Below are 12,372 nucleotides of genomic sequence, written 5' to 3'. Positions count from 1 at the left end.
TAAATACAACCTTTGGTCAAAGAGGATTGGTGGGACCAGTGAGGTGAGACCAGTTAGAGAAACCAAACAGTGCAGAAAGGTGAATGATGATGATATTCTTAATACGTCTTCTTTTTCTTCATCTTGTAGTAAATCCGAGGATCTCTTCATTACAAAACGGTCTTCAGGGATACCGAACTTTAACTGTCTTGCCACATCTTTGAAGGCCTTCCGGGTTGGTGCCTCTGTAGCTCAATCACAAATAACTATCGACGTGCTTATACGCGACGTGATTACAATTTCTCACCACGGTTGTTTATCGTATTCGCGATCACAATGCAACATCCGTGAACACCTATGTCAAAATATTTACGTTTCGCGACGTATAATCTTGCTGCGCAAACATATTTGAATTTCACCGGTGTAAATATGGAAAATATTCCAAAAATGCTATTTTAATCTATTTATTTATTATTTATCATGCTATTTATTGCATTTAGCCGGCGGTTGCCAAGCCAAATGTCAAGAAAAGCAGTCGCCATGGTAATTGTAATTTAATTTCCCCTTTTTTGTATTAGAAACTCCTTCCTCACTATTTTGCAAATGCAACATATTGTATTATTTTTATAGTTCACGCTGATTTTTCGCCAATGAACCGTATAATATGGTATTTACAATGTAATATGTCGATGTCACTAAAACTGTAATTATAGGTAATCTGTATTCTTCGAAGAGTGCTATTTTTCAAATAATTAGTCATTGAGTTAGGAATGTCGAAGAGTACAGATTGAGTTCTACGGACAAGGACTCGATATGAAATGCCTCTAACAATTTCTGGGCTATCAATTAGGTTATTAACAATTTTGTAGAGAAAGCTCATATCCAACATGGTACGCCGAGTTGCGAGATTTTGAACCTTGTGAAAATTAGCGGACTCAGTCCTATTTGAAAATGAAATATTCTTTTTGAAATCTAATTGTCTAAGAAAATAATTTTGAATATGTTTAATGAGATTTTCGTAAGTATTATATTGAGCGAACCAAACTCGAGGACTCTCGTATATATGAAAAAATACGTTTTCTTAATGCGTCCGTTCTTGTAAAAGGTTTGGTTGATTGTATGACAAACCCTAACATTTTGTAAGCTTTTTCTACAGTGTTTTCTATATGTTTGTTAAATGTAAGTTTACTATCAAGTACAACACCAAGGTCACGGACTTCCGTAGAAGAATTTATAGTTAACTCGTTGATTTTATATGAATAATTATTTTTTTTAAAACGAATGCGGTAACCAATGCAGTGCTTTATGCATCATCAGATGTGAATAAGGGTGTGACGATAATAATGAATAAAAACGCGTTATAGGAACTTAATTTTTTTTATCAAGTAGGTAACTTACTCGTAACTCATTTTTTCTTATACGTAATATCAAAATATAATACGGATAATTAATTTAATAATACAGTGGTGTAGCAATATTAAGATGATTTAACTTAAATTTTTAATTGAATCATTTAAAAATTCTATAATTTTATTAAATAATTTATTAATCCTGAAAGGAATCGAACCCTGGACCCCAAAAATGGTTGGCGAACGTGCCAACCATCTTACACTATAAGATGAACTTTTCTTTGCTCAATATCTTTTTTTAGAATTTTTACCATGGTCACACGTATTCAAACGAGTATTTTTTGCTTTAAATGCGATTTTTTTTATCTTATTATTTTTAAAGTGGCTACTTTTACTCACAGAAGCGTATTTAAAATGCGAAAAAGAAATACTTAAATTTCAATTTAGCATTGAACGCAGAGTAAAATTTCAGCACTACCTGGTTGAATTTGATCATATGATGTCCGAAATTAATGAAAACACGCATCGGCAGATGTCGGTATTTTTTCTCTTTCATTAAATTTTACATCTGCGAATAAAAATCCAAATAATCTATATATTATTATAAAAATAATATTTTTATAATTCCTCTGTACGTGTGATTTCACTGAACTTTTACGTATGGTTTTCAGCAAAATGTAGATCTTTGCGCTGCGTGTGTTCTTAAATATTAAAATTTTCAATCGAATCTGTTAAAAAAAAAAACAAAAATCTTTTTCTCATCGACCTACCAGGGTTGCATTCGACGAGAATGCATATTAAAAAAATGGAAGGATGTTGTTTTTTCGTGTTGAAATAAAAATTGTTTTTAATATTTGCAAACAAAATTCTCTTTTTATGGATCCCAATCAAATTTTTTCCTTACATTCCTTATAACTTCTTCCCATTAATTTCTTTTTACTGGATCTTTGGTATAAGTAAAATAATATTAACTGACATTCAATACATTTTTGAAAATCGCATTAATGAATAAAGTGCAACCCCTTTGGTGAGAAGAACCGAGTTTGACATTTGCATAAAGAATTTTATATTTGAAAATGATTTTTTTTGGTTACTTAAATTCAATATTTGAATATTAATAAGTAAAAAAAAAATATTTTTTATTAAATCATACATTTTTTGCAGTCCAATGAGTTACAACAACCTCATTTTGGGACAGAATAATATTTACATAAAGGTATGGTAATAATAATAATATTGTAACAAGTAATAATATGTACATAAAACTGAAATAAGATAGCAAGCAAGTATATACTACAAAGAAATTAAAAACAATTTATAATAAAAATTTTAATTAAATATTTACATATTGTAAGAAAGAAATATCTGAGAAAAGGGTAGAACTTAAAACTAAATTTCACCTTCCACGTACCTCCTCAAGTAGTAATTTTTTTAATGAATAGAGTCATTTTTTGGCGTTCTATAGGACTCTGGAGTTTTAAAATTTAATCATAAACAAGTACCTAGGTACCTACTTATCAATGAAAAATCTTTTTCCAAGTTAATAGCAGGCTAACCAACGATCGAGCAGGACAACGTCTGTCGGACCCGCTAATAATTATAATAAAATTAGTCAAATTTAGTAAATAACTCACAGTTTTTTGTAAAAACAATATATATTATGTACTTAATTTTATTATTTGTATTTAATAAGATATAATATTAACATTAAAATAATTAACCTCACTAGGTAGTGTCATTAATAAATTTATTGATATCAAATCATCTCCCTAGAAGTCCTTCTAAAATTCCCGCTAGAACCGAGTATCCCGAGGGAACAACAGGGACTGTCGGAACCAGAGCCACCGGCGCTGGGGCGGGCACAGCGGGAACCATGGAGATGATGTACTCGGATCCCGGGGCTCCGCCGAACATGGAAGATCCCTCGAAGATGGGGGGCCCCTCGAAGATGGGAGGCCCCTCGAAGATGGGAGGCCCCTCGAAGATGGGAGGCCCTTCGAAGATGGGAGGCCCCTCGAAGATCTGGGGTCCGATGAAGCCCTGCGTTCCCTCGAAGCCCTGCGGCCCTATGAACACGGGCTGGCTCCCAAATCCCGAGGAGCCGACGAACACGGGGGGTCCGCCGCAGCCACCGAAGCCACCGAAATTGGGGCTAGGAGCTGGTGCCGATTGAACCAAGACGATGCACGCCAAGAACGCTACCTAAAAAAAAAAAAAAAACAAGTAAAGTCTTGCATTTCAGAGATACGTGTATCATCGGCAGTCGATAGAAATGATCACAAATTAGGCTGGAAATTTGTTTTTTTTTATTTAAATAAGTATTTGATTTCTTATTTCCCAAATATCTCAATAGGGTATTTTCACAAGCCGGGAATAACGTTCAAATATTATATATATTTAGAGCGGATTTTTAAGATTCTAATGATATAACTATCAATGCATTCGAAACAAGCTTTCAATTATATTTTATTGGTTTAAAAATGAGCGCATACAAAACGGCCCGAAGTTGGCATCACGTCATTTTGATGTCATGAGTTATGACTGCCGACTGCGCTTCTAATAAACATTGCGCACAAGTTTGGCACCAAAACGTCATACGTGCCGTGCGCGAAAGGTCTCGTTTTCGGGTAATTCAAAATATGCATATCGTCGTTGCGCCGGCAATATCTGTTAAGTGATTTAAAAAAAAGTATTTTTAACTTCTCATTAAGATTTCTCAGCTTTGTTTCAACAAAATATAGTTAAATTTTTTTTCAAAATAAAATTACGTTTTTTTTCCTTTATGTCATGAATAAAAATGTATTTGAAAATAAAATCCATCATCAAAAGATACTTTGTTTAAATTATCTCCTTAAAAAAATGCAAAATGTCACTTAACAGATATTACCGGCGCAACGACGATATTTAAACCTTTCTGGAAAATTTATCCGACGTCACACGAAAAAAAAACATTAATCATAGTAGTTTTTTGCTTCTTTAAAAACGAAAATAATAAAATAACATGGAAAGACTTTTTTGTGAGGCCATTTTATAAAAATCGTGATTATTTTAAGGCTATTTCTAGCATCCATTTTCCTCTGGAAATCATGTTGCGGTTGGGCGGATTTTTTTTTTTTAATAGGAAATATTTGGGTTCTTATTATTTACCCAAATATTTGAATTTTTGGGCCTTTTAAACGAGTTGTAAATAACTCACTATTAGAAAATGGGAATCAAGTTGGGGTAGAGTGGGGTTCAAACCTCGGACCTCTGATCCGCGAGTCCGCAACACTAGCCACGAGACCGCAACCCGATTCAAGTTCGTTTTTTCTTTCCTCGGATCTTTGATCCGTGGACCCACAACACTACCACGGAACCACAACTTAGTTCACAAGACATTTGTATTAAATTAGTTTATTTTTAATTATTTATTTAACAATTCAAAAAGCAAAACGCTACGGAATTAATCATCTCAAAGTTCGAAGAATTTTCAAAAGCCGGTATATTTATATAAACGGTTGAATAATGAAAAATATTCCACCGAACTACTATATCTTAGGCAATGAGGAAGTTCAGTGCTACGGAAAATTAGATTTAAAAGAAAAAAATAATAATTTAAAAAATAAAATAAAAAAACCTTGAACGCAGTAAAAGTTAACATTTAATTGTACGACGAAGATTCTCATAAACGTATGAAAAAAATAATAAAAATTGTTTTTTAAAAAATGAACTACTTTGAACAAGTTTTTCCGAATCAACCAATACCAATTATAGAGTGTTATTATAGTTTTCCGGTTTCCAGGTAGGCATTTTTTTCAACCTTCAACCAACGCTACAGGATTTTTTTTAAATTTCAGCTCAACTCACCGACGACATCGTGACATTGCGACATCACGAGCGGAGTAATTTCAAAATTACTAATTTTTTTTAAAAATCATGACAATGATAGAAAATATTTCAAAATAACTGGACTTCTTCATTAAGAATACCCAGATTCAATAGCAAATCAACACCCCTTTTTTACCATCGCTACAATGATCAAATCAGTGTAAAAAATAATAATATATACAATAAACTACCAGAAAAACTAAACAAAAGACTCAGACAAACTTTTCAAAAGATGTAAAAAATATTATTTTGAACAACAGAGTATGAATAAAAAATGTTTATATTATTTTTGTAAAATAAATGTAATAATCCGTAAGGGTTTATAAATAAATTTTCTTTTTTTTTTTTTAAATACATCAATCGAGTACGTCTCCTCGAATAACAATAAGTATATCTGGACTGGTATTCCAAACGCTCTCGTGGCCGTATTATCTCGTGTATTTACATACAAAATACACGAGAAAAGCTGTTTTCTCGTGCCACGAGAGTGGTTCAGAATAGCACCCCTATGCCTCTAAATTTGTTTTCTCTTCTTATTTTTTTTTTTTGTTCCAGTAGGTAATCAGATAGTAATCTGCTTTAAATAAATATCAACTTTTTTTTTGTTTTTGATCTGAGACATCTCTCCATTATCGCAGCGAGAGTGTTCAATATTTTGGAAGAGCGTATTAAGTTCTCAAGGATAAAAACCATTTTCAAGAGAGGAGGGACTGGATTTCCCTTAGTGGGAGGGATTTGAGTTTGAATGTTTGAGTTTACTGTTAAGCATATTGATGAAATCATATTTTGTTTTTTTTAATATTATCGTTGTGTTTTTGATCCTATAAAATATTTTTGATGATATACTCATGTGTCTATGTCAACTAATTGCTCGTACCAACTCAACACAGGACTTTTAGTCCCATGGAGTTGGGACTTATGTCTCAAATAATGTGTAATAGACAACCTATAAGTAAATAAATATAACTTTTCAAAAAAGTCAATATTATTTTTAAGAGACATGAAATGAGCAATATTTGTTATCATTATTATTTGATTATTTATTACGTTTTATTATTTATTTCTACATTACATTATTATTGCATATATTATTATTTCTTACTTTCTATATTTTTATTTTATTTATATATTTACTTCCTTTTACTGCTTTTTTCCTTCCTCTTTTTCTTCTCTATTTGCTTATCCCTTTTATAAAAATTCCATTTCTTTTTGACTGAACTCAAAGTTATGTTCTTAACAAGTTATGAACTCTATTTATTGTTCTTATAAAACCCATAATTAGTACCTATAGTTGTTTGTTTTTACATTTAATTTATTGTTTAATTTTGTATGACTGTATTTAAACAATTTGTATGTCTCTTTATTATTAAGGCTCTTTTATTCTGCTAAGCCTGTGTTGAGTCAAAACAATTCGCCCTTCTAGAACAAAAAAAATATAAAAAAATCTCAAGCCTGGGTGTTTTGTGCTGTAATTTATCACTGAAACTGGGCCTCTAGGGGGCCTGTTAGGGTGCATAAAATTTTTATATATATTTTTTTAAAAATTAAAAGTGCCAACCAAGTAGTGACTTTAATAAATAAAGAAATGAAAGTTAAAAAATAGATTAATTCATACAAAAAGAATAACAATGGTTAATAATACTAGTTCTGTTGAATATTTTTATATTCGTATGTGTGCTCCAATAATAATATAGTTTATATATTTCACATATAAATTGTTTGACACGGCATGGCATGTCTTAACCTTAAATTTGAATTTCTAATATTTTTTTTAACGTGTTTTTTTCCATAACATCATAATATTGACGCTTTACTGACATAATGCATTAAGTCATGAAAACAAGTTCCTAGATAATCGTATTTAAAGCTGTTTTATTCTTTCAACGCATTATTTCTTCCACTATTTTTTATATTTTTTTAAGCTTTAAAATAGTAATATTTATTCTAGGCATAGCATAAATTTTTTAATGAACATCTTTTTTTATTTATTTATTTATATACGGCACTTCTGCCATTTACATATATGTGGTATAAAGGTGCATAAAAATATTTAAAAATCGAGAAAAAAAAAATTTACTCGTACTGTACACATTATAAATTACTTGAATGATATATATATTTTAAAGAAATTATACAAAGCAAAATACATTAATCAATAAAATTATAACTATTCCAACCCAATCTCCTGAAGATGATTTGCTCTTTTTGATAAAAATATGTTGGTCACTTTATTTTTTAAGTTAGGCAGAGATAAACTAAATATATCAAAATATGATGCATATTCATTCCCGGTATTCTGTAATCTAACAAGAGGTGAGTTATATTGAGCTACCGTTCGAGAATTTTGACAATAAAATATTGTAGATGTTCTGCTTAACCTAGGTGGTACATAGAATGAAATCAATTTCAGTAGATCAAGGGTATCAAACATTGGTTTTATTATTTTATATAAAGTCGTAAGATCGGTTGATGTTCTTCGTTCTTGCAATTTAGTTAATTTAAGAGAGTCTAAAATTTTGTTATAATTTAATTGATTAGTAGAAAAACCCATCTTAAAATTAATACATCTAAGAAACTTATTCTAAATTCTCTTAATAAAATCTGAGAAAGTGATTTGATAAGGTGACCATATTGGAGAATTATAATTTAGTTGGCTTCTAACTAGAGATGGGTAAAGATACTTTAATGTGTTTATATTCTTAAAATCTTTTCCGGTTCTAAGTACAAATCCTAATAATTTTACAGCTTTGTTAGATATTTTAATAATGTGCTCTTTAAATAATAATTTCGAATCGAACAAAACACCCAGATCGCTCACGGTAGAAACATCAGTAATTTTAATTTGATTTAACATATAATTAACATGCACCTATATTCAAAAATATTTTAAACACGTAAATACTGTTGACTTAATGCATTCTGTCAGTATAGCCTCGATATGTTTTAACTGCCATTTATAAAATTAAATTTGTGATGTCGCTTTTTTCCTAAACGGAGGTTTTTACACTTTTTCTGGCATTATAATATAATCAAATTTAAGTTGGCTTTGACAAAAAAATCTGATTGTTGCAACCTGGTAGTGTTTTCTGATTACTAAAAGACAAGAGTCGTTTTTCTTTTCTTTTTGACATTTTGATTTATTCTAATTATGGCAAGCATGAAATTTTGTAGGATATTATTATATTATATTATTAAGCATTACAATTTCTATGTAATAATAAACATCTAAAAGCAATACCTATACACAATAAAAATAAAAACATGAAATATTAAAATAAAATGAAAAATAACAAAAAATATATATATATATGTATGTCAGCATACAACGTCGGTATTAATGAACATAAAATGAGTTCACTACAGATCATTAACGTAAGTAGCTTTAGCAAATTGATCGTTAATCGTTACTATAGAACATCATAAAATGTTATTTATTTTATTTTAATTTTATTTATTTTGATAACCAACAGCTATAATTATCATATATATATATATATATATATATATATATATAACAAAACAAATAACAAATAAGCCAATTACAGATGATTATAAAGATATAAAGAGATGATTTGAATTCACAGAGACTCAAATTAAAAATGTGGATATGAAAGGTACATTCGTTTGCTAGCCCGTGTATACGCGGTTTGAGAAGGGTGACAATAATACTAGAGTATTTTGTCTAGTTATACGTGTTGGTAACTTCGCGGAGTTCGCAACACTCGAATTTAGAATTAATGATTTTATATAAAAATATTAAGTCTGTCGTGGGGTTCGCGTGTTAGTGTCCTGACAAAACTGGTAGACATAGAAAAGTCGGTAAGTGGTTACATATATAATTATTGACTAACATTTACAGTTTCAGTGCTGCAGAACAGCGTTTATTCGGTATTTTCCTGCAATTTCGAGGTATTTTATGAATTTTTCATGGTCTAGCGTGTCGAAGGCTTTTAAAAATTGATAAAAAAACATGTTTTTTTATCGTTGAGCTCCATGTTTACATGATTTGAAAATCTAGAAAGTAGCAGTGCTGTAATTTTTTTTCCTGCAACCTATATTAATTTATAATTAATATATTATTTCTCTATAAAAATACATTTGAAATGTATTTAGGAAGATATTTTTCAAAGGTTTTATTTGTGGTAGAGAAATGGGACGATAATTTTCGTAGTCCGAATGTGATCCCCTTTTATAAATGGGACTCACGATTGCGGTTTTTAAGAGCTTCTAATGGATCATGAAGATCATTCTAAAAAAACCTTGAGATATTCAACGGAAGATCTATTCGCTGAGTTAAAGATATTGAATGTAAGACAATTGTTTGTGAGGTGCCTACTACTTAAATTTTATGATAAATATATTATAGCTTCAAAAATATTCAATGATTTATTGCCAAATGTAAAAGACTCAAAATGTATAACAAATTTTAAAATAATAATAACTGCACATATAAATAGTGTAGCGAGAGATTTTTTTGAAAAATATATGTAAATAAAAAAACGTAGTACTTTATATAAGTGGTAAACATATTATTTATATTTTTATGTATTTCATTGCTTTATATTTGTTTTATTATATATTATACTTTATTATTTATGAACTAACATGTATTCTTGACACGTATATATACTTTATATATACTTTATATTTGTATAATAACGATTTTTAATTTCTTACGTTTGATTAGCTAGGCATTTATAATTGAGTAGTATTAGTTTTTCTTTTTTATATTATTGTTTTATTAGTATAGGACTACTTATGCTCTAAAGATAGAAAATCTCCATCTTAGAACATGCTGTGCCATGTTAGATGGAGACAATCATAAACAGAGAACACTCCGTTTTCATTTTACATTAATTGGTTTTATATATATTCCCTGTTATTAAGAATGTATATAATTTTTTTTGCAATAAATTTATAAATAAAAATAATAAATAAAATAGGGCTAATTTAATACCCTATTGTATTTTGAAAGATCGAAGCGTAATATTTTATCAATCTATTCTTGATTGAAGTTGAAATGTTATTCATTAACTTACCCGACTTAATATTTCAATCATGATGGAGTTCGCTGATAACTTTTCGGCACAGAACTAAGCGTTCATCTGATAAGATTTACGATGTACCGAAGGTTATATAAGTAGACCACAACGTCAACGAAGCAAATGATTATTTATTGGCAATTTACAGGTAATTTTAGCATTCAGTTCTGTTTACCCAGTTGGCATGTTTCTGACATGATGTGTTGTGTTTGCAGCGAGTTAGATGTACGTGCCTAGTTTATGTTGCGCAAATATACATATATACAAAATGTTAATTAACCTTATAAAAGTATAAATTACACCAAATTAGCAATAGTCAGTCAGTCATAAGAGAGCGAGGCGAAAATGTTGCTATTTTTTATTTAATTAGCGTGAGAAATTTATCATTATAACAAGTACGATGCTAATAAATATACTTCTTTACTATGCTCTTCAAAGAATTCAGAGTACTGAATATTATTCAACAGTATATATTGAGATCGGTAGTGGTTACACACATAAATAGAGACATTTACCCAAGCGTCAACCACAACCATAATACAAGATACTCTAATAGGGATCTAATACTAAGTGAAGGGGTCAACACTGTTCTGGCATCGAGACAACACTATTACGAAGGCAAAAAGGTCCATAACCTTTTGCCAGAATCGTGGAAAGACGGGAGTGTTGTCAAGTTGCGGCAGGTGTTGACCTCGCTCTTTCATGACATTGGTCGTAGGGAGTCAGAAAAGTTGATGCATGCCACGGATTAGAAATTCTAACTGGATGTCGAAAATAAAATATAAAATTAAGGAATAATTAAAAAAAATATATTTGTAGACGGCAACCATGAAGTTTCGCATAAATAAATTGTCTATGTTTTTATGAATGTATGTATGTGTATGCGCATGGGTGTATGTATGTGTGTGTGTATATGTGTGTGTATATATATATATATATATATATATATATATATAAATATATGTGTATGTGTGTATGTATATGTATCAAAATGTGTATGCGAATAAGTTTGTATTTTATTTGTCTTTGCTCTCTATTAATTTGTTAACTATTATTATATATAGCCTATGTCAAAAGTAAATTGAGTTACATGATCGCCTTCTGGGGAACTGGTAACAATACAGACATAACAAGAATACAAAGACAACAAAATAAAATTCTTAAACTAACATACAACCTACCCTACCTGACCTCTACGACTGAACTGTACAAAAAAACACACCAGTTTGACATAAACTACTTGACTAAAATTGAGACCTTAAAAATTGTGCACAAAATAACACTGGGAAACATACAAGACGACGACATAATATTAGTCAAAAATGCTGATATACATAAATATAACACCAGACAACAAAAACACTATCATATTGAAAAAGCAAAGACAAACACAGGACAGTCAAAAATACTACATAATGGACTTAAACACTACAACGACCTACCTTACTACTTGAAAACTTTTAATGGAGACAAATTTAAAATCAATCTGAAAAAGCACATGATGACTGAACTAACTAGACTAGACGAGACATAAAATGACTAGACAATATTAAATTTCTAATGTAACCCTAACGGGTTTTTTAAAATTGTAAATAAATAAAAAAATAAAAAATGTAATTGCCTAGCTTGGAACGGGGTATGTACCCTTGTTAGCTGGGCAAAATGAATGTAAAATTGTATTTTGATAAATAGTTAAATAAATAAATGTATATTTTATTTAGCGCCATTTTGTGAAAATCGTCTCAAGGGCGCTATACAATAAGTATCCCGTCTCGCGATTAGATAGCGCATGGACGGTCGGGTTCTAGTTTCTTGTTTCCAATTATGATAGAATTTAAGAGAATACGAGATACCAGACAATTGTAGAGAATGGGTATTTGAAGTGGGGGAAAATCAATTGTAAATAAACACTTCAATGAGGTTTTGCTTTTCGTACACTTCTTATTATTTGTATTCCTTCTTCTTTTTCACATCCGCTCCTAAGTGGAGCATGCGGACTTTACCAGTTGCCTCCAGCAGACCCTGTTGCCAGTCAGCACTCTCGCTTCCTCCCACGTCAATCCAGCGCCCCTTGGTTCCGCCGAATAAAGTCGAAAGATCGTCATCGACGCCCCACAGGACGGCGTGAGCCCGTA

At 30.5% G+C, this 12,372-nt stretch overlaps 1 protein-coding gene across 1 annotated transcript; it reads right to left on the bottom strand.

Annotated features, from left to right (window-relative positions):
- Nucleotides 1-3,058: 3,058 nt before the first annotated feature.
- On the bottom strand, nucleotides 3,059-10,372 carry LOC148284582 (uncharacterized). The gene is made up of 2 exons (XM_088237765.1): nucleotides 10,235-10,372; nucleotides 3,059-3,530 (listed from the first exon to the last, which is right to left on the bottom strand). Exons 1-2 carry the CDS (start codon nucleotides 10,253-10,255, stop codon nucleotides 3,090-3,092), a joined length of 462 nt encoding a protein of 153 aa, XP_088093891.1. The 5' UTR covers nucleotides 10,256-10,372; the 3' UTR covers nucleotides 3,059-3,089.
- Nucleotides 10,373-12,372: the final 2,000 nt, after the last annotated feature.

This window comes from Micrasema longulum, unplaced genomic scaffold (assembly GCF_059751315.1).
Source record: "Micrasema longulum isolate JH-2025_06_02 unplaced genomic scaffold, ASM5975131v1 h1tg000108l, whole genome shotgun sequence".
Classification (NCBI taxonomy): Eukaryota; Metazoa; Arthropoda; class Insecta; order Trichoptera; family Brachycentridae; genus Micrasema; species Micrasema longulum.
This window is presented reverse-complemented; position numbering and strand designations above follow the sequence as displayed.